Genomic DNA, 21,604 nt, shown 5'->3' with positions numbered 1-21,604 from the left:
TCCAATTCTGATTTTGGTTCCACCCTTGCAAGAACCGAAACCATAACTGGAATTGAGATTTAATTACCCAGATATAATTTTTGTAAACTATTAAGAATGTATTTGTCATCTTTTAAAAAGTAAGGATAATTAAAATCTAAATCTGGAGTTCCAATTCCAAATCCAAGGAATCGATTGGTTTCGATTTCTTTGAATTTAACTAAATTGGTGATGCGATGTGTTTGCAAAATCTTATCTTTGCCTTCAATTTCAAATGTTTCCTTGAAACTTTACATTTGAAAATGACTTATCATACTTTTAATTATTTAAAAATTTATTTAAATAGAGACACCAAAATAGTAGCTGTCCTTTCTTACTATTTTCATATTTATCTTTTTGTTCTATATTTGTTACCTTTTTCATTATTTTATTTAGTGCTAGACAAAGAATCCATTTCCAGGATTTTATGCTAACACTTTTTGAAAAATAATAAATCTTTTTGTTCCTTAATATATTAAAAAAAACTATATTTTATTATATTTTTTTCAAAATTCTCTCAAACAGGAGTACCATATGTTGTTTAAATTATTTTCATTACGAATTTTTTTTTTTTTTTGTAAAATACTTTTGAAAAATAAAATAAAATTGACCAGTTATGATGTCAGGCCATTGTAATTGCCGCAGGGCTTGGGCCACCATACAAATTAGAGGATGGACCCAGTCACCCAACTCAACCACTCGTTCTTAAACTGGCTTTTCAGCCAGGGCTCAGTTTCAATTATTAATAAAGTAGGTAGTTTTTTTTTAATTAAGAAAACAACAAATTTTTTTATATTAAATTAAACCCATTATTTTAACATAATCTCAATTCCAACATGGGTCCCTACTTCCCTGTACTGACTCCGAATCTTTTTCCTTTTGTTTTTTACGCAGATGACACCAGTCTTGAGCTAGTCGGCTGATTTTTATTATTATTATTATTATTTTTAAAGCAAAAAGAAATTAGATATTATGAGATTGCGTGACGGACAATATCAAAAGTAATAACGTACGAATTTTAAATCATACTATACAGATAAACATGATAATATTAACATAGTTACATCGTGTAAATAATATAATTTAATATGGTTTGATATTACTTAACTAAATCAAAGGATGTTAGGAAAACTCACTAATAACATTGAAATCAATTAATAACGTCAATAGATATACACTATTTTTGTCATCAAATTAGGGTGTTTAAAGGTTAATCAATTTTCGTCACTAATAATGTTAAAATGGACCGCCTACTATCACCTCATCAGACAGTTTAGGTTTCAGAATAACTCTCCAATCTTCTATATCAACATTTTACATAGATATCATTTTGTCATTAATTCTTTATATTTATAAAGTAATACATGATAGATTTCATATTTTTTTAATTTAAATGTAGCAGTAGCAGTTAGTTTTATGTAAGGATCTCAAATTTGTATGTACAATATAGTTAAAGTTTAAGGAGATTAGTGGTGGGTAAGATTTATTATGTTGGATTACAAATTCTAGCCGTACGAAATCAACTTCTCTCAGCTTTATTTTGTTATAAAAAATCATCGCTGTAAAGATCAGAACCGCACACTCTAGATCAGGACCCCGTATTACCTGCCACACGTCATTTTCGGACAACACAACACCAATAATAACAAACTCTCTCCAGCTCTTCCCTCTGCCCCCCCGCCGGCTAACTCTTTACTTTACACTCCGCCGCACAACCACCACCACCCTTTTTCTCTCTCTCTCTCTCCATATCTTTAAACACTTTTTCTTTTCACACGTGGGTTTCTGTCTGTTTCTTTAATAAACGCTTTTCATCGTCTACCCTCTAGTGTACACGCTACTTTGTGTTGTAATCTCTGTTTTGTCTCAAAGACGGCTTATAAACCGACCCAGAATAGAAAATTATTAAATTTCTTGAACATTCTGGGCATATGCTTTTGTTGAGTGTTGCTTAATACGCAGTCATTTTGGTTATTAGTTGAGAGATATCTGTTGGGATCAAAGAGATTGCTTTCGGGTGAAATTCGAGTGTTCTTTTGATTTGGGGAAAGAATGGCGGTAGAGTATAGTTGTTGTGAGACTAATTTCTTTATACATATTGTGATAATAGTGTTTTTGGTGATGTTTGCTGGGCTGATGTCTGGCCTTACTTTGGGACTCATGTCTATGAGTCTTGTTGATCTTGAAGTTCTTGCCAAGTCTGGAACTCCTAAGGATCGCAAACATGCTGGTATATATCTATATCTTTTTATGCTATGAATGATGTTTGTTTCTTTATTTGTATGTTTTAGCTCTTTTGCTCTACTGCATTTGTTTGTTTTTGTCGTTTGGTTGCTGAGAAAGTGAGAACAGAAGTGGGTTGTGGAGATCCCGTAAGTTCTACTTGAAAAGATTGAAGCTAATGTAGAGTTATTTGCATCTTCGAAAATTCGTATCTGACTCTGATGTAAGTTAGTTTTGTATGGTTTCTTGGGGTGATGATGTTGAGAGTTTGAAAATTTGTTGTTTAATTTCCAGTTTTGGTTAAGTTTGTGAAAACGTTCTGTTTGGATGTTTCAAAAGTTATGGAAGAGTTTTGTACGGGATTTGGTAGCATGATGTCTCTAAGTTCAATGTAAATAGGATTATATGGTGTAAGGGCTATATATTTTTCTATCAGAGAAGTTTTGAGAAAGAATTAGTTTTACTAGGAATTGGGAATTTTTTTATTAAAGTAAAAAATGGATTGTAAAATCTAGAAATGAAAATTGTAGTTTGATAGCCTTTTTGTAGTGAAAAGTTTGGTTTAGACTAAAACCTGGAAAACTAATCCAAAATCCTCAGGAAGTTCTAGAAAGTATTCAAAATAACTTCTAAGTATTTTTAGTCTTCCTCATTTGGTTTTGGTTTTGTTGATTTTGTGAGTCTCTGTCCGACATCAGTCGACTATTGTGATCCAGAAATGTTATTGGAGCTTGGAGAATAGTTTTTGGGGATCCTAGATTTTGTTGGCAGGCCCAACTACTAAATCTTCTACAAGTCATGGTCTGTAATGGGTAATAACTGCTACTGCGAATGCTATATATCTACAATTTTACCTTTTACAATGTATATTGACAACCCAAGGACTACTTGATATGTTTGCATGGAAATTTCTTAATATGTTACATACTTCTTATGCTGATAAGTTGTGCTACAGCAAAGATATTGTCGGTTGTCAAAAAGCAGCATCTGTTGCTATGCACTCTACTCATTTGCAATGCTGCTGCCATGGAGGTAATATTATTCAGATGTTGTGAACTAATTATTTGGTTAGATTTCTTGGAAGGATAAATAAATGTTCTGAATGAATTTTTTTCTTTCTAATTTTCAGGCACTTCCGATTTTTCTTGATGGTCTGATAACAGCTTGGGGTGCAATTCTGATTTCAGTTACACTGATTCTTCTGTTTGGTGAGGTGAGGATCCGACTCTAACTGTATTTTCTCTTAGAGCTGAGATCAGGACAGATGGCAACTTATATAGTGAAACTAAAGCTTATGCCTCTAACTTGTTTGGTATATCGTGCTTGTGTATTGTTGATTTTGTTTTCATGCCTAGCACCTCATCTGGAGCTCTCACTGAATGATGGATCTAATTTTCTGCATTGTTGCTGCATAAACAGGACAGCAATGTTATCTGTCCATTCTGACATAAAACACCTGCATGGGAGAATATCATATGTTGTACAGCATTTTTTATTTGTGTTCAAAGCTGTTAGTAATTTCTGTAATAGTTATCCACTTTTGTGCACAGATAATTCCACAGTCTGTTTGTTCTCGATATGGTCTGGCAATAGGAGCAACTGTGGCTCCATTTGTCCGTGTTCTTGTTTGGGTCTGCTATCCGGTTGCTTTTCCGATAAGCAAGGTAATATATGTTGGGAAAACCCTTTTTTCTATTTTATTAATGATATAGAGCAATCAAGTTGGTTCATTTGGAAAATTTTATCTTTTTTTACCGAAATAGTTTTTCATTTTTGCTGTTTTTGCAGCTATTGGACTATTTGTTGGGTCATGGACATGTAGCACTCTTTCGCAGAGCTGAGCTGAAAACACTTGTAGATTTTCATGGTAATGAGGTGTGTACAATAACTTGTAAAAATTTCCAAATCTTGACCGAAGCTTTTGATTAATTTATATGTGTACATAAATATGTATTTAATGCTTATTTGGCTCGTTTCTTTCACTTGTCTTGCCATTTGTTTAGTGAAATTCCAACTTTTTTGCGTTTTTTTTAAACCCTCTCTAGGGTTTATTTGCATTATTCATGTTATATTAATTTGACACCATTGTATATTTTGGCCTGTTCATGTTATCCATATCACATAACATTGTTTCGTCCTCCTCTTCTTTATAATCACATATAATTGGAGTGTTACACTGTGATTGCCTTTTACTAGGCAGGAAAAGGTGGAGAACTGACACATGATGAGACAACAATTATTGCTGGGGCACTGGAGCTCTCAGAGAAAACAGCAAGTGATGCTATGACTCCTATATCTGAAACTTTTGCTATCGATATTAATGCTAAGCTTGACAAGTAAGATGTTCTAAAGAGTATTGAACAGAAAGCCAGTACCGGTTGCCTATTTATCATCTTGATTAGCATTCTCTTTTTGGACAGGGATTTGATGGGTCTAATATTGGAGAAAGGACATAGCAGAGTGCCGGTTTATTATGAGCAATGTACAAACATAATTGGGCTCATTTTGGTAAATTGAAAATCAATCTTTGTAATATATATTCATCTAAGATTATGTAGTTTTCTGATCCATTTGGTATGAATCTTCATTGCTTGAATTGTTTGATTTGCTTGTTTTCCTTTTTTTTTGCTTTTGTTCCCCTTCTGTTACCCTTTCAGCTTCATCTAACCCTGTCAGATATCTTATGGTATAACTTTGATACTCTGTTTTGCCTCAGATTTGAAATTACTTAGTCTTACATATAATTATATCAGAGAGTTTAGACATGTTTACATCCTTGTACAATGAAGAAAACTTCAAGGATTTGCAGGAATTCCACTTCATGATTTATGTTGTTAGATAAAGTGCTATATCTAGTCTATGAAGAATTTATTATAGTGTAATACAATATGAAGAAAGAGGTTGATGGTGAATTAGGGAGTAAGATTTGTTTGCATGATTTTAAGGTAGGTTTTCTGAATTTGGAATGAACTTCTAGGAAATCCTAATGAGTGTGGGATCTATTGCTAATTTCTTATTGATACTTATGCATCATGATTTGGTGACTTCAATTTCTTGTGCGTGCTTTATGATCAGTTCGATTTGTTTGCATGTAGATATGGCATAAAGATTTTAATTCAACCTAGCCTTATTTTAGCAACGAAATAGAATGATCATATTGTGAATCTTAACAGGCACCAGTGTCTATTACTTGACTTTTGTATAATCATTTTATATATTCTAAGAGACACTAATTCAAATTGATTGTGAGACACTAATTCAAATTGATTGTGAGACACTAATTCAAATTGATTGTGTGCTCTTGTATTTTACCGCAGATGTTGCATGTGAGTAATTGGTTATTAAGTTTTAATGTTTATGTATACCTAAAATTCATGTTTGCTTTTAATTTTATTTCCTTCTATATATGCTCATGTCATAAGTTTACTGCCATATTTTCGTTCATTCCAATCTTTAGGTCAAGAATTTGCTGACAATACATCCAGAGGATGAAGTTCCTGTGAAAAGTGTCACTATACGCAGGATTCCAAGGTATCTTATATTGATTCAAGTAGTTGTTCTCAAAAACACTTGATGTGGCATTGTGTGTCATTAAACAAATATTCTATGTGTATTTGTGTGCTAGGGTTCAGGAAACTTTGCCATTATATGATATATTGAATGAGTTCCAGAAAGGTCACAGTCATATGGCTGTTGTTGTTAAGCGGTGCAGCAAGACTGCGGAACAATCTGCTAACCCTGCTACCAACTCTGCTGACAGTAAGAGCCAAGCTTATTCTGTAATCTATTTGAAAATAATTGATTTAGCCCAGGAACTGAAAGTTCATGCCCCTTGGAATTTTGCTTACAATCGGTTTTTTTTCTTCTCTTTGTATGATAGATTCAGTGAGAGACATGAAGATTGATATTGATGGTGAAAAGCCTCCACAAGAGAAGGTTTTAAAGAGCAAAAGATCGCTGCAGAAGTGGAAGAGCTTTCCCAACAACAGCTCAAGAAATCTCTGCAAGACTAGTTCTAGGAGCAAGAAGTGGACGAAGGAAATGTACTCAGACATTTTGCAGATTGATGGTAATCCACTTCCAAAGCTCCCTGAGGAAGAAGAAGCTGTTGGCATAATCACAATGGAAGATGTCATTGAAGAACTTTTACAGGTACTATATCATAGATATAATTCTTGACAGATTTTTAATTTATATTCTTCCACAGTTCCTCACTAATTTCCTTGTGACCTTAATTTGCATTAAATAGGAGGAGATCTTTGATGAGACCGATCATCAGTTTGAGGACTCATGACACATGCTTTGATGATAAGCTATGCAGAATTCTACCATCATACAATAGCGAGAAATTTGTTGAATTCGTTTTGGAAGTTAGTTTCAGTTGGGATTCGATTTAAAAATTATTATAGTCATATAATGCCATATGAGATCTGTTAAGAGTGAAGTAAGAAGGTAATTGTATTATATGTTTGAACTTATTATATGAGAGCTTTGTAAGTAAAGCTTCTGGAGATGTAAAAGACAGTTTTTTTGCCAGTTAAGATAGAAGAAGTGTTGGTATTAGTTGGATGTATCTTTTTGCACAAACTCTCATGTTATCTGGATTTTTATCTGTTGAATAATATTGGGTTTATTTAAGATTCATATGAATGAACGAATAATTAGGTAACTGCCGGACATTGGTGAAATTGAGATTGATATATTGTCCTTTGATAATTAGATATATTATGTTCATTTTATCAATGTTTTAATAACTAACTGGGAGAAACCTGGCAAAGTAGCCAGGTCTCGGGTTGACCGGCCGGTCAAATTGGGTGTCAAAATTTTTTAAATTTAGCAAATGCACCCCTAAAATCTCATTAAGTCTCTACAGGTTTGAAATTTAGTAAACACACTCCAAATACAAATCGGATGTTGACTAGTTAGCGGCGACAACACACCAAATGCAATCTCAATCATCCCTTGAGCCCATACCCTAGAAAATCTACCCAATATCTAACTGAAATATACTGATTTCGATCATATCTAACCAATGTCAGCGTCGACCATTTTGACCAGATCTTACCACCGTCGACAACCCTCCCAATCACCACAAAATACTTCCCTCAGCACCCTTGTTCACCTCGCCAATCGCCGAAAAAGCTGACTATTGCCGTCACCGTTTATTTCGATTTTCAATTGATTAACTCACCAGAAATCAATTTCGTCACCACCATTGCACTCACCAACACTTCCTCTTCAAATGCCCCAACATCCTAACCTTCAATTGTTCGTCGATCATTATCCCAAATTTTAGGGTTTTGGATGAATAGGAAAATTGTTAATTCAGCTCAGTAAAGGTCCCAAGTCCCAATTAAATTGGTTTAACCGGCCAGGTCGGGCCTGGTGTTAAAGCACTGCATTTTATGGAAAATGATTGAATAATTTTATGTTATATCACAGTTTTAGTTATCATCCTGCAAAACTCCATGGTGAAACCAATACCAAAGGTAGAAAAGGGTTCCAACAGCGCCTTAAATTACTTTGAATTGTCAAAACGAGAACAATCTTTGTACAAACAAGAATGTCATATAATTCTAGAGTAATACTACATTTACAAAGTCCCTATACAAAGATATATGTACAAAGTGATGTGTCATACCATGATTGGACAATGAATTTGAATTTAGTTAAAAAGTTGACTTTACAAATTCACTCTCCCAATCATAGTATGACACCTCACTTTGTACACACATCTTTGTATGAGGACTTTGTAAGTGTAGTATTATTCATAATTCTAACAGGCTCACTCGTGATGTATGGAAACTATATGTAAAATAACAAAGAACTGCCCTTCTTACTTGTGATGTTTACTTTTTTTCTCTTCCCTTCTCTTCTTCTTCTTGTGCCCATCCTTTTCTTTAGACTTGTGCTTCTTAGAGTGCTTTTTGTTTGAGCTACCTGAGCGTTCCGTCTTTTTCTTCTTTCGCCTGTCCTTGTCAAACTCCTTGTCAGAAGATTCACAAGTTTTCAATGAAATAGGCTTCTCAGGACCAAGGACTCGATGTCGCCATACATCATTTCCTGTTGAAAACTTCTCATTGGAGTCCGGAGAAGGGGCAAGGTAAGGACCTGTTTCATCCATCCTTGAACCAACAGTACCTCGGCCACGCTTGATTCTGCCATTAACAAAGATATTAATGTCACAAACCAATATAACTTTTTGTATATAATTGGAATTAAGATGAGATCAACCATGTCCTTAAGTCCAACACACAAACAAGCCAAATTAGAGAAAGGAAATTATCTAATTACCTTGAATGTAGAAATTCCTCAACCTCTTCATCTCTCAAGCCTTCATCTTCCCTATAATAGCTATTATTCTCAGATAGTCTTTTGCTTGATGAGCATGAATCAGTGGTGCTGTCATCATCCATGGCATGCCCCTTAGTTGAGCTTCTAGAATTACCAATGTTCCTATGGCTCCTGTTGCTCCTCTCATCTTTTGATCTGTCTTTAAGCCTATCATTTAGCTCTAGCTCTTTTTGCCGGACACGCCACATCTCATTTACTTCAACAGCTCGATTAGCTGGCCAAAATGGAAAATAAAATAAATGAGAAAAATAGAAGATACACATAGTAATGCATAACATAAAAGCAACAAAATATCCACCAAGCAGGAATTTAATATGTTCATCTATGGGAATCCAGAATGCAATTGGCAGGTGAACAGAAATTCTAAGGAAAATAAGAATGATATTGAGCACAATAGGTTCATGGTTAAAAACAAAATGGGGCATCCAGTTCCAATGGATGTCAAGACCCTTAATTGGTTCATTAAGATCCTTATAAAAGTTAACGGGTTCTTTTAGTAACAATAGGATTTTCAAACACTATGAATCGCTAAAATCAAAGATCCAAGTATCCATTACTTAAAAATATCCCACCCACCTGAATCTTTTATACAGAACCAGTTTATAATAATCTACATGGAAAACCACTATTTCTTTTATTTGAACTCAAAGCTGACCTTTGGCAAGGTGTGAACTATTTACATGAAAAACAAGCATAAGAGGGAAACTATACCTCACAGGGAAATGATCACTTTCTGCACACAAAGCATATATACCTTTAATTATATTATCCTTCCTTTCAAGCATTGAAATTTTGAATTAAATGGAAGGAATGCAAGTATTACTCCATCAATAAGAAAACGTACCTTGTTGCACCCCAAGAACAGTTGCACTGAGGAACCGTGAATTTGGCCGACCCCTCACTTTAGGCTGCTGAATATAAGCCTGCACACCTTCCTTCTCAGCTTGTTGCCGTAACTCTGCTGCTTCCTTCAAAAGGATTGCAGCTATTCTGTTCTCAGTCTCAAGATCCATCTAAACCAGCAAAGAAGTTCCAAAAAGATCGGTGAATAGTTCAAATACAAAGTTAAACTAAGCAAGTTAAGAATGGAAAAGCTTAAAAGCTGTCATCATCTTCCTAGAACGCTACAGTGTGAGGTTTAAGCACAATATGATATTTATTTACACAAAAAAAGAGGGCAACATACAATAGCGAGAAATTTGTTGAATTCGTTTTGGAAGTTAGTTTCAGTTGGGATTCGATTTAAAAATTATTATAGTCATATAATGCCATATGAGATCTGTTAAGAGTGAAGTAAGAAGGTAATTGTATTATATGTTTGAACTTATTATATGAGAGCTTTGTAAGTAAAGCTTCTGGAGATGTAAAAGACAGTTTTTTTGCCAGTTAAGATAGAAGAAGTGTTGGTATTAGTTGGATGTATCTTTTTGCACAAACTCTCATGTTATCTGGATTTTTATCTGTTGAATAATATTGGGTTTATTTAAGGTTCATATGAATGAATGAATAATTAGGTAACTCCCGGACATTGGTGAAATTGGGATTGATATATTGTCCTTTGATAATTAGATACATCATGTTCATTTTATCAATGTTTTAATAACTAACTGGGAGAAACCTGGCAAAGTAGCCAGGTCTCGGGTTGACCGGCCGGTCAAATTGGGTGTCAAAATTTTTTAAATTTAGCAAATGCACCCCTAAAATCTCATTAAGTCTCTACAGGTTTGAAATTTAGTAAACACACTCCAAATACAAATCGGATGTTGACTAGTTAGCGGCGACAACACACCAAATGCAATCTCAATCATCCCTTGAGCCCATACCCTAGAAAATCTACCCAATATCTAACTGAAATATACTGATTTCGATCATATCTAACCAATGTCAGCGTCGACCATTTTGACCAGATCTTACCACCGTCGACAACCCTCCCAATCACCACAAAATACTTCCCTCAGCACCCTTGTTCACCTCGCCAATCGCCGAAAAAGCTGACTATTGCCGTCACCGTTTATTTCGATTTTCAATTGATTAACTCACCAGAAATCAATTTCGTCACCACCATTGCACTCACCAACACTTCCTCTTCAAATGCCCCAACATCCTAACCTTCAATTGTTCGTCGATCATTATCCCAAATTTTAGGGTTTTGGATGAATAGGAAAATTGTTAATTCAGCTCAGTAAAGGTCCCAAGTCCCAATTAAATTGGTTTAACCGGCCAGGTCGGGCCTGGTGTTAAAGCATTGCATTTTATGGAAAATGATTGAATAATTTTATGTTATATCACAGTTTTAGTTATCATCCTGCAAAACTCCGCGGTGAAACCAATACCAAAGGTAGAAAAGGGTTCCAACAGCGCCTTAAATTACTTTGAATTGTTAAAAAGAGAACAATCTTTGTACAAACAAGAATGTCATATAATTCTAGAGTAATACTACATTTACAAAGTCCCTATACAAAGATATATGTACAAAGTGATGTGTCATACCATGATTGGACAATGAATTTGAATTTAGTTAAAAAGTTGACTTTACAAATTCACTCTCCCAATCATAGTATGACACCTCACTTTGTACACACATCTTTGTATGAGGACTTTGTAAGTGTAGTATTATTCATAATTCTAACAGGCTCACTCGTGATGTATGGAAACTATATGTAAAATAACAAAGAACTGCCCTTCTTACTTGTGATGTTTACTTTTTTTCTCTTCCCTTCTCTTCTTCTTCTTGTGCCCATCCTTTTCTTTAGACTTGTGCTTCTTAGAGTGCTTTTTGTTTGAGCTACCTGAGCGTTCCGTCTTTTTCTTCTTTCGCCTGTCCTTGTCAAACTCCTTGTCAGAAGATTCACAAGTTTTCAATGAAATAGGCTTCTCAGGACCAAGGACTCGATGTCGCCATACATCATTTCCTGTTGAAAACTTCTCATTGGAGTCCGGAGAAGGGGCAAGGTAAGGACCTGTTTCATCCATCCTTGAACCAACAGTACCTCGGCCACGCTTGATTCTGCCATTAACAAAGATATTAATGTCACAAACCAATATAACTTTTTGTATATAATTGGAATTAAGATGAGATCAACCATGTCCTTAAGTCCAACACACAAACAAGCCAAATTAGAGAAAGGAAATTATCTAATTACCTTGAATGTAGAAATTCCTCAACCTCTTCATCTCTCAAGCCTTCATCTTCCCTATAATAGCTATTATTCTCAGATAGTCTTTTGCTTGATGAGCATGAATCAGTGGTGCTGTCATCATCCATGGCATGCCCCTTAGTTGAGCTTCTAGAATTACCAATGTCCCTATGGCTCCTGTTGCTCCTCTCATCTTTTGATCTCTCTTTAAGCCTATCATTTAGCTCTAGCTCTTTTTGCCGGACACGCCACATCTCATTTACTTCAACAGCTCGATTAGCTGGCCAAAATGGAAAATAAAATAAATGAGAAAAATAGAAGATACACATAGTAATGCATAACATAAAAGCAACAAAATATCCACCAAGCAGGAATTTAATATGTTCATCTATGGGAATCCAGAATGCAATTGGCAGGTGAACAGAAATTCTAAGGAAAATAAGAATGATATTGAGCACAATAGGTTCATGGTTAAAAACAAAATGGGGCATCCAGTTCCAATGGATGTCAAGACCCTTAATTGGTTCATTAAGATCCTTATAAAAGTTAACGGGTTCTTTTAGTAACAATAGGATTTTCAAACACTATGAATCGCTAAAATCAAAGATCCAAGTATCCATTACTTAAAAATATCCCACCCACCTGAATCTTTTATACAGAACCAGTTTATAATAATCTACATGGAAAACCACTATTTCTTTTATTTGAACTCAAAGCTGACCTTTGGCAAGGTGTGAACTATTTACATGAAAAACAAGCATAAGAGGGAAACTATACCTCACAGGGAAATGATCACTTTCTGCACACAAAGCATATATACCTTTAATTATATTATCCTTCCTTTCAAGCATTGAAATTTTGAATTAAATGGAAGGAATGCAAGTATTACTCCATCAATAAGAAAACGTACCTTGTTGCACCCCAAGAACAGTTGCACTGAGGAACCGTGAATTTGGCCGACCCCTCACTTTAGGCTGCTGAATATAAGCCTGCACACCTTCCTTCTCAGCTTGTTGCCGTAACTCTGCTGCTTCCTTCAAAAGGATTGCAGCTATTCTGTTCTCAGTCTCAAGATCCATCTAAACCAGCAATGAAGTTCCAAAAAGATCGGTGAATAGTTCAAATACAAAGTTAAACTAAGCAAGTTAAGAATGGAAAAGCTTAAAAGCTGTCATCATCTTCCTAGAACGCTACAGTGTGAGGTTTAAGCACAATATGATATTTATTTACACAAAAAAAGAGGGCAAGAACACGTGGACATGAGAATACCACTTCATGAGAAGAAAAAGACAGACACAAAACAGATAAAGAACAATAAAAATCACATCACAAGCCAAAAATAAAATATAATAAGGCAAGTAAAAGCTCCAAGTAGTAAACACCCTTTGCGGCTTAAAGAGTATTCACTCATTATTGGTTCCTCAAGATCATTCTCTAGCCTAGGAATATCATCTGATACTCCAATGAAGTTACCTACTATGAACTGTGATTCAAACTCTTTAAGGAGAAGGTAAATTTCTACACTCAAATGTCTTGAAATACCTTTCTTCCTAAATCAACCAGATAGGCTAGATAGTAGCTAATGTCACAGCCTTCAAAAATAATATTCCACTCAACACAACAAAACTTTGATGTGCAAAACATACAAACAATCTACCCAAACATGAGCAGATTGAATAAGTAAAATTAGACCAGAAACAAGCAAACAGAGGGATCGTGAAATAAAGATGATCCTGTGAATCAGCAAAGAAACAGAGGCATCACATAAAGATGATCATTTTATCTAAAACTAAAATTCTCTCCCCCGTCACTAGTATGCATTTAAAATTTACTGACTCTCATATTAATCACATATGCACATAACTTCTTGACACAGTGATACATTCCTCTCAACATAAACAATTTTCTATATAAAAAATAATACTTTTTTACGAAAAAATAGAACAGGCCACTAAAAAAAAAAAACATCAATCACGACATTTGCCAGTATTAATCCAAACTCTAGAACTAATCAAACCAATGTATAAACAATCAAACTAAATTGAAAATTTGTCCAAACTCCAAATCGAGATGAAATAAAAACCAAACAAAACAACCAAAATATTAACGGAAACTTGAAGTAACGCATAATTAAGAAAACTTGAATTAAAATTGTCACTTTCTTGTATGTTGCCACATTTCCTTAAAACCAAACAGAAAACCCTAACACTAAAAGAAATTTCCAGCAAAAACTATTTCTCATTTTTAAACGCATAAATTGGAATCAAACTACGAGGTTATTTCAACTGCTCAGCTACAAACATACCCCATTCAAAAGACAAACCGAAGATACTAATTAAAGAGAATTAAAAAAAAAAAAACTGAAGTATCAAAAAAATTGAAGATTCAACCAACAATAAGCAGTAACTGAAAACGTATCACGCGTTGATTAAGCCAGATTAAGAAACACAAAATTCTATAAGGACAAAAAAAGGGACGTTTGAGTCAAACGTATAACAAAGAAAATGGGTAAGATAATGGATATACCTGCAGCGAGAAAAAAGAATTCTTCAAGACAGATAGAGAGAAAGAACAATAAGCAGAGTGAAACTGCACGGGAGCCGGATACGGAGGAGAAGGTGAAGGAGGCGGGGCGGGGCGGGGCAGAGAGATGGTGAGGAGGCGGAGGAGGAGATGAAATACAATGATATTGGAGGTGGTGTTTGTGAATTTGGAATTTGGGGCTCTTCTTGGTTCTTTGCTTTGGTTAGAATTTTGTATAATAATTTATTTATATAAAATAAATTTTTAATTTTGAAATCAATCTGGCATCATATGTTATATTTATATATACATTGTTCTTTTGATGAAATAAAATAACCATTATTTATGCATCCCCCATATATTCATTCTATATTTTGTGAATTATTAAAAATCCCATAAATAATAAGAACATTAATAAACAAATAAAACCCCTTTAAAAAAGGTGTGCGAAATAAAATAAATATTTAATCATCCAGATCCTGTCGACGCACACACCAATATGCAACTGGAGTGACGTGTCCAGAGCAGAAAGGTCCAACCTTCACTACCCACTAGGGTTTATCGTTGACTGCCCACACATTTGCAGCTTCACTCAGAGCAGCTTTTCTTTTTATTCTTCTTCATCAAAAACATGTCTCTCACTCACAACCTCTCCTCTTCAATCATCTCTTCTTCCTCCTCTGCTTTTCTGGCTCCAACTAAAATCAATTACAGGTACTTCTATCTTTTACTACGCTGAGAAATTGGAGCAACAATGAAATGAAATGACCCATTTGTTACAACTTCTCTCAAGTTTTTCATCTGGGTTCCATTTCTCTCTCCACATTACTCACTTATCCCATATGCTGTTTTTTCTCTAAATAAAATCAGTTTAATTGATGGGTTTTTCTTTTTTGTAATGTAATATTGCAGACCGCAGAACGTTTCGCTTCAAGCTAAACGCATGGATGTTTGCAAATGTGTTGCGACGCCTCAAGAAGAGAAAATTGGTACTTTTAAATTAATTTATTTATTTGTTTTAATAAGTATGATGATTTGAAGGGATATGCTACGGTACATTGCCAACAATCAGTCCTATAATGAGCAATGCTATCCATACCTGTAACATTTTATATGAAATTAGGGATAATATATAAATTTTGATTCTAAAGATTTGGTAAATGTTACCATTTTTTGTTGTCTGGCCCGATAATGTTACTGGACGCATATGACCTCTGATTTCAATGATGTTTTCATTCAGAATAATTTGTGAATACGAACTCTACATACAAACTAGTGTGGTGTGGCATGACATGATTTTGCCAATCGTGTGGTAGTGCCTTTTGAGTTTATATGTGTATAGTTTTTCTGGTTCAATAGGAATTTGGTGTTGGAATTGAAACTCTAGTAATAACATATGCTGTTCAGTTTAAATGAGAAGCATTTGGAATATGTAGTTTAGTTTAAAGGTTTAATTAGCTTTTGTGTAGGAGTGCCAGTGGTTGGTAACTTGGGTGTTGAAGAGATTCTTTTAATGGTAATAATTGGTGGCCTATTTGGGAACAGGGATTTTGATTTACTTATCGGGTATCGTTATTGGTTAGATTTGAATTATTGGCATCAGATTTGATCAATTTCAGTGAGAGCAATTGTTTCAAGAACAATCCTGGTGAAAGTTGCTTGAATTGCTCCTTTTAGAATGGAACAAATTCATCTCATTGATGCATGTGCCTACCTATTCAACATAAATCCAACATTTATATTTCATCAAAGCATGTGCCTAAGAGTTTTGTTTTGCCCCTGAACCAAATATTTAGAGAAAACTTTAAATTTTCTTATAGCATGTCGATTAGTTTTCCAGAATAAGGGTACTTCATTTATTTATTATTTTCTATTGTAACTTAGGAAAATCAATTATTTGATCACTATTACTGCATATGGTGTTCTAAATTTGTGCAGCAAATTTGAGAAATGTAATTCTTGAGATGTGATATCATTGAACTAAGCTAACCGGATGTTTTTCTTTGAAAGCACTTATTGATGCCTGCTTCTTGTGTTAATTCAGTTGAATTGTTCTTAATATATTCTGGTTTTGGTGAAGCTTACAAGACAAAAGTTTCACGCAATTCAAATATTGCCAAACTTCAAGCTGGTTACCTTTTTCCAGAGGTCCGTAGTGATGCTTTATCATTTGTTTTATTGATGACTCTATGCTATTGACTTGCTCTCAATACTATAAATTTTTTTTTTTTCTCCCTCTAAATTGTTGTCATCCTATTAGGATTTCTACATTTTTTTGAATATGTATCAGATCAGATTTACAGTTTATGGTAATTTTGATTTGTTTTTCCCCTCAAATGTTGAAGATTGCCCGAAGAAAGGCTGCACACTTGCTGAAATACCCAGATGTGCAAGTGATAAGCCTTGGAATTGGTGACACTACTGAGCCCATCCCAGAAGTTATAACTTCTGCAATGACAAAGGTACTTGTTCTTAAGTCTTTTTCTTTTGTTAGCTATATAACAGGCACTATTTGCTAAATGGCAATTTATGCTGTTGCTGATACATGGTTTTATTTTTTATTTTCCCCTTTGGCAGAGATCTTATGCATTGTCTACCATGGAGGGTTACAGTGGTTATGGACCTGAACAAGGTGAAAAAGTATGTGGGAAATCTTATTTTAATTGGAAATATCATTATTGATTCACATTTTGTGGTTAATGTTAGATATGGGTTAGAGTTGATGCTTTTTCGTGTTGGCTCATATCATTAGCAATTTTTGCTTATTAGCTGAAGATACGGTGTTGCCCTTGCATGCTTATGCTATCATCCAATTTGAACTGAGAACTTGAAATATGCACAGACTGAATGCATGATATAAGCAGGCTATGTGTGGAAATTGAAATATATTATTAGTGCACATAATTATCTTCATTCAGAAGTTACTTATTTTAGCACTCATTTAATTCCTTTTAGGAGAGTACATATATTTTTATTTATATTATTTAGGTATTTGTGTATTCTTTATCTAAACATATGTATATGTTATGTCTACGCAAAAACCATCTTTGCATCCTTTATACACGGTATGGAAAGTATTAATTAAATTATGATATACATGTTGACACTCTTCTTAGATTTTTCTATTTTATTCTAATCAGCTTATTGAAAGAGTTTTTTTTTTTTTTTTTTTTTTGGTAATATATAGGGTAAATATTTCCTGGGTCCCTTAAGGTTTGTCATTATATCAAACCTACCCATGTGGTTTTATAATAACACAGAACCCCCTATCTCAGTAAGTTTCAGGGGCTCTATGAGATAATTATCCTATATACAATAGAACCTTTCTATAGTGATACTTTATATAGGAATAATCTTCATGTAATCATAAAAAATTATGGCCCTAACTTGGACAGTTATAAATAAGAATAATTTTCACATTGTAATAAGTTATAATTTTCTAGGTCCCATCCTAAGGAACTTGCCTCTACATAGTAATAATTATATGTATATTGCAAAAAATATATGTTATGTTACATTAAAGGTTTAAGATGAAATAAAATATTTATCTAAAGTTGTTTGGGACAATGATTCATGCTTTAGAGTTGTTACCCCATCTTTTATCTTGCGGGTATGTAATAAGTTGCCAGCATAGACACCTTCTTGTTAAAGCCAAAATATTTTTAGTTTCTCAAGCATGTTTAGAGTTTCTTAACATGAAACTTTTGGTATTTCTGTACTATCATCCTCAGGATTATCTCTTTCCTCTTTTTGTTTAATTCCAGTAATGAATTCTTCTTCAGTTAAAGTATACACGACTTGTTGCTCATTTGGATGATTGATGAAGACATTAATATCCATTTGATTATAGTGAGACTGTCTAATCTGATCACTCAATTTTGTAATAACTCTTTGTTATCCATTTTCGTTACTATTCTAATGCTACTAAAACAATGAATTGAAATCCTAATACTACTAAAACATGAATTATAAAATAAGAAATCAAATCAATAATTTTTTGATCAAAACAATAATTCTTGTAACTATACCTCTATTAAGTTATAACCTTCTCATAGTAATAAATTTAGTTGGTTCCAACATTATGACTATAGAGAGGTTCTACTGTATTTGAAATTATTGGGGGTGGGAGTTTGATATTAATGGCAAACAGTTACAGTAGTTTGTGATGTTTTCCCAAGGAGTGTGTTTAATATGATAATAAATCTCTGGGGTTCTTAGTGATAGTTCCCCCATATATATATGGTATCTTGCTCTTACAAACCTTTGGAGCCTTATTGCTAATACTTGGTATTGAATATTCAATCCACTGTTGCCACTTACCTGTATATATGCTTATATCATATTGTCATGTGTGTTCATAATATTTTGGGAATTCTTGCTGAATGCATATCTACTGAAGATTTTCGTTTCGCTGTTGCCTGAATGCAATCTTCTACTGGGTTTAACGTTAGTTTGGCCAATTGTTAGTACAGATGCAAATTGAACTGTATTAGTAAAACTGAATGGCCCAAGTCTTCTAGTGATAATTTGTTGTGCTTTTATTTCTTTTAAATGAAGAAATTTTAAAGAATGTATAAATAACGGAAATTGTCATATTCTGCAGCCATTGAGAGCTGCAATTGCTTCAGCATTTTATAAGGACCTTGGCATAGATGAAGGTGATATATTTGTTTCAGATGGTGCAAAATGCGACATATCTCGGCTTCAGGTTTGTATAGATTTTGAATATGCTAAAGTTTTTATGGGCTGATTTATTATTATGTCTCCAAAATTATCCAGTTTCTCTTAAATTTGTTGTAGGTTGTTTTTGGTTCTGATGTTACTATGGCGGTTCAAGATCCATCATACCCGGTAATTCATTTTCTTTTTATTTAATTGCAAGATAATTTTACTTAATGAGTGTGTAATTTTCTCCTTTTGATAAAATGTATTTTGATGTAATCGAAGGGTTATATTGAGTTTGTCTTACATGATAGTTTATTTCTGCAATTGAAGTTTTGACTGCATAGTGTTTCTGTGAATATCAGAATATCAATGGGAATTAAATGAAATTGATCTGATACATCTATTCCATTTGACTGCCTTGTATAATATTTTTCCAGATCCCTTTTGATTGAGATGGTTCACTTCTTTAGTTGATCTAGAAAAGTTGTCAGTACTGGTTTGTTATTCAACGCATTCTCATGAAAAAAAGTCCAAGATCTAATGGCCTTACTTTATTGCACTTCATTTGGGTTTTAATATATACCAGGTTTGTCTTTTAGATGGTATGAAATCTTTTGATAAATGTGATTCTTCTTATGATGGTTTTATGTATAAAGAACGCTAAGTCCGAACATTACTTCATAACTACTATCTCTTATGAAAAACGAAAAACAAAAACCTTTTAACGCATCAGGTATTTACCAGAATAAAACAAAAGTTGGCTGAACTTTCCGTTGGGCTGTTCTGGTAGATTGTGTAATCACCTACTTGCATTATACTGGATAAGATATGCTGTAAGAATAAAGTGATGTTTGGGGGTGTGCATGGTGATTCTGATTGGATTGAGTGAAAATAGGAAGCAAGAAACAAAGAAGAGAGAATAAAATACTAACCCACACAAGTCAATGGCATATCTTTGTTTGTTAATGAGATAGTCTATTAATGTTAGAGCTTTCTTTTTCAATATGCAGGCTTATGTAGACTCAAGTGTCATTATGGGCCAGACTGGAGATTTTCAAAAGAATTTGGAGAAGTATGGAAAAATTGAATACATGAGATGTTCTCCAGAGAATGGCTTCTTCCCTGATTTATCAACTGTTGGTCGAACAGATATCATATTCTTTTGTTCACCAAATAATCCTACTGGGGCTGCTGCAACGAGGGAACAACTGACCCAATTGGTTAAGTTTGCTAAGGACAATGGGTCAATCATTGTTTATGACTCTGCATATGCCATTTATATATCAGATGATAACCCTCGTTCAATCTTTGAAATTCCAGGAGCCAAAGAGGTAATTCTACAGTTGATCTTTCTCTTTATGGTTGTAGCATGTTTTATCAATTTCCTTTGTTTTATTCAGCCTCTTGTTGTACAATTTTCTGATTTAAATGAGTTCTAAAGTCTATCATAGAGCTTTTGTGTAATGTGTAAATTTCAATTTGCTATTGCAGGTTGCAATTGAGACCTCATCCTTTAGCAAGTATGCTGGGTTCACTGGAGTCCGTCTGGGTTGGACTGTGATTCCAAAACAGCTTTTATTTTCTGATGGATTTCCTGTTGCCAGGGACTTCAACCGAATTGTTTGCACTTGCTTTAATGGTGCATCTACTATCTCTCAAGCTGGTGGCTTGGCTTGTCTTTCGCCAGAAGGCCTTGGGGTTAGTGTGATACAGTTTCTTTGAGTGGTTGCCAATTCATTTAAGAAACCAGGAGATTAGAATTATAGGTTTTTTTTTTTGAAGGCCTGACAGGCATACAGCCCGTGTTGTGAGTTCTAGCCCTAACAGGTTTATGCATTTCGAAAACTTGCAGGCTATGCATGAGGTGATTGGTTTCTACAAAGAAAATACCGAAATCATCATGGATACCTTTACTTCACTTGGTTTTAATGTGTATGGAGGTAAGAATGCACCATACGTGTGGGTTCATTTCCCCGGCCGAAGCTCATGGGACGTGTTTAGCGAGATTCTCGAGAAAACCCACGTGGTTACCACACCTGGTAGTGGTTTTGGACCCGGTGGTGAAGGTTTCATCAGGGTCAGTGCCTTCGGCCACAGAGGGAATGTCTTAGAAGCCTGCAAAAGGTTCAAGCAGTTGTACAAGTGAATCAAGGTACCTGACTAGTTTTGCCTCCAATATAAACCGAAGATGAATGCCAAATGTTCTTGTATGATTAATGAAATTATTATCTTCCTTTTTGGCGATCTAGATTGCATTGAAACTGCCACAAAATTGTTAAAGAGCATTAGTAGTCTGGGATAATTTTCTAGTTAGGGTATTCGGAACTTTTGCAATTTGGTTTTAAATAAACGGGGCGAGAATATACAAGGTTTCGTCATATATGCAGGCTATATTTCCAAGGACCATATTGTGGCATTTCGAAAGTAACTTAAATTGATGTGTTTGATTTGATTGGTAATACTGTGGAAAGTTGAATGGTGAGTTACAAATAATTATGCACATTAAGATAATATGAATTCCATCAGAGTAAGAGTATAATTCATTAAATAAAATAGTAACACTTTGATCCTTACTGAGGGGTTGAAAGTGTTACTCTCAAATTGTATAGGAATTAAATTGTTTGTTTACAAGGACCAAAGTGTCATGCTGGAATTTTAGTAGGCCTAAGAGGATAATTTCCCCT

General features: G+C 34.3%; 4 protein-coding genes across 7 annotated transcripts; 2 read left to right on the top strand and 2 right to left on the bottom strand.

Moving 5' to 3' along the window:
- Positions 1-1,479: 1,479 nt before the first annotated feature.
- On the top strand, positions 1,480-9,878 carry LOC116114925 (DUF21 domain-containing protein At2g14520-like). 3 transcript variants are annotated; one of them, XM_031401054.1, is made up of 12 exons: positions 1,515-2,248; positions 3,197-3,273; positions 3,371-3,454; positions 3,792-3,905; positions 4,030-4,116; positions 4,438-4,577; positions 4,662-4,749; positions 5,699-5,772; positions 5,867-6,000; positions 6,122-6,393; positions 6,491-6,574; positions 9,778-9,878. In XM_031401054.1, exons 1-11 carry the CDS (start codon positions 2,071-2,073, stop codon positions 6,533-6,535), a joined length of 1,293 nt encoding a protein of 430 aa, XP_031256914.1. In that variant the 5' UTR covers positions 1,515-2,070; the 3' UTR covers positions 6,536-6,574; positions 9,778-9,878. The 3 variants fall into 3 exon arrangements, 2 of the variants coding, with proteins under 2 accessions (XP_031256914.1, XP_031256913.1); XM_031401053.1 differs by lacking the exon at positions 9,778-9,878 and having other exon boundaries at positions 1,518-2,248; positions 6,491-6,669; XR_004125606.1 differs by lacking the exons at positions 6,491-6,574; positions 9,778-9,878 and having other exon boundaries at positions 1,480-2,248; positions 5,874-6,000; positions 6,122-6,262.
- Positions 7,721-9,608, bottom strand: LOC116114926 (DNA topoisomerase 1-like). Its single transcript, XM_031401055.1, has 3 exons — positions 9,440-9,608; positions 8,536-8,809; positions 7,721-8,399 (listed from the first exon to the last, which is right to left on the bottom strand). Exons 1-3 carry the CDS (start codon positions 9,606-9,608, stop codon positions 8,078-8,080), a joined length of 765 nt encoding a protein of 254 aa, XP_031256915.1. The 3' UTR covers positions 7,721-8,077.
- Positions 9,879-10,988: 1,110 nt separating the features above from the next.
- LOC116114941 (DEAD-box ATP-dependent RNA helicase 42-like) lies at positions 10,989-14,489 on the bottom strand. 2 transcript variants are annotated; one of them, XM_031401072.1, is made up of 4 exons: positions 14,259-14,489; positions 12,643-12,811; positions 11,739-12,012; positions 10,989-11,608 (listed from the first exon to the last, which is right to left on the bottom strand). In XM_031401072.1, exons 2-4 carry the CDS (start codon positions 12,809-12,811, stop codon positions 11,281-11,283), a joined length of 771 nt encoding a protein of 256 aa, XP_031256932.1. In that variant the 5' UTR covers positions 14,259-14,489; the 3' UTR covers positions 10,989-11,280. The 2 variants fall into 2 exon arrangements, with proteins under 2 accessions (XP_031256932.1, XP_031256930.1); XM_031401070.1 differs by having other exon boundaries at positions 10,989-11,602; positions 14,259-14,354.
- A 289-nt stretch (positions 14,490-14,778) lies between these two features.
- LOC116114931 (LL-diaminopimelate aminotransferase, chloroplastic) lies at positions 14,779-21,299 on the top strand. The gene is made up of 10 exons (XM_031401060.1): positions 14,779-14,969; positions 15,168-15,244; positions 16,336-16,403; positions 16,601-16,717; positions 16,833-16,895; positions 18,859-18,963; positions 19,056-19,106; positions 19,931-20,251; positions 20,412-20,618; positions 20,773-21,299. Exons 1-10 carry the CDS (start codon positions 14,887-14,889, stop codon positions 21,064-21,066), a joined length of 1,386 nt encoding a protein of 461 aa, XP_031256920.1. The 5' UTR covers positions 14,779-14,886; the 3' UTR covers positions 21,067-21,299.
- Positions 21,300-21,604: the final 305 nt, after the last annotated feature.

This window comes from Pistacia vera, unplaced genomic scaffold, assembly GCF_008641045.1.
Source record: "Pistacia vera cultivar Batoury unplaced genomic scaffold, PisVer_v2 Contig728, whole genome shotgun sequence".
Classification (NCBI taxonomy): Eukaryota; Viridiplantae; Streptophyta; class Magnoliopsida; order Sapindales; family Anacardiaceae; genus Pistacia; species Pistacia vera.
This window is presented reverse-complemented; position numbering and strand designations above follow the sequence as displayed.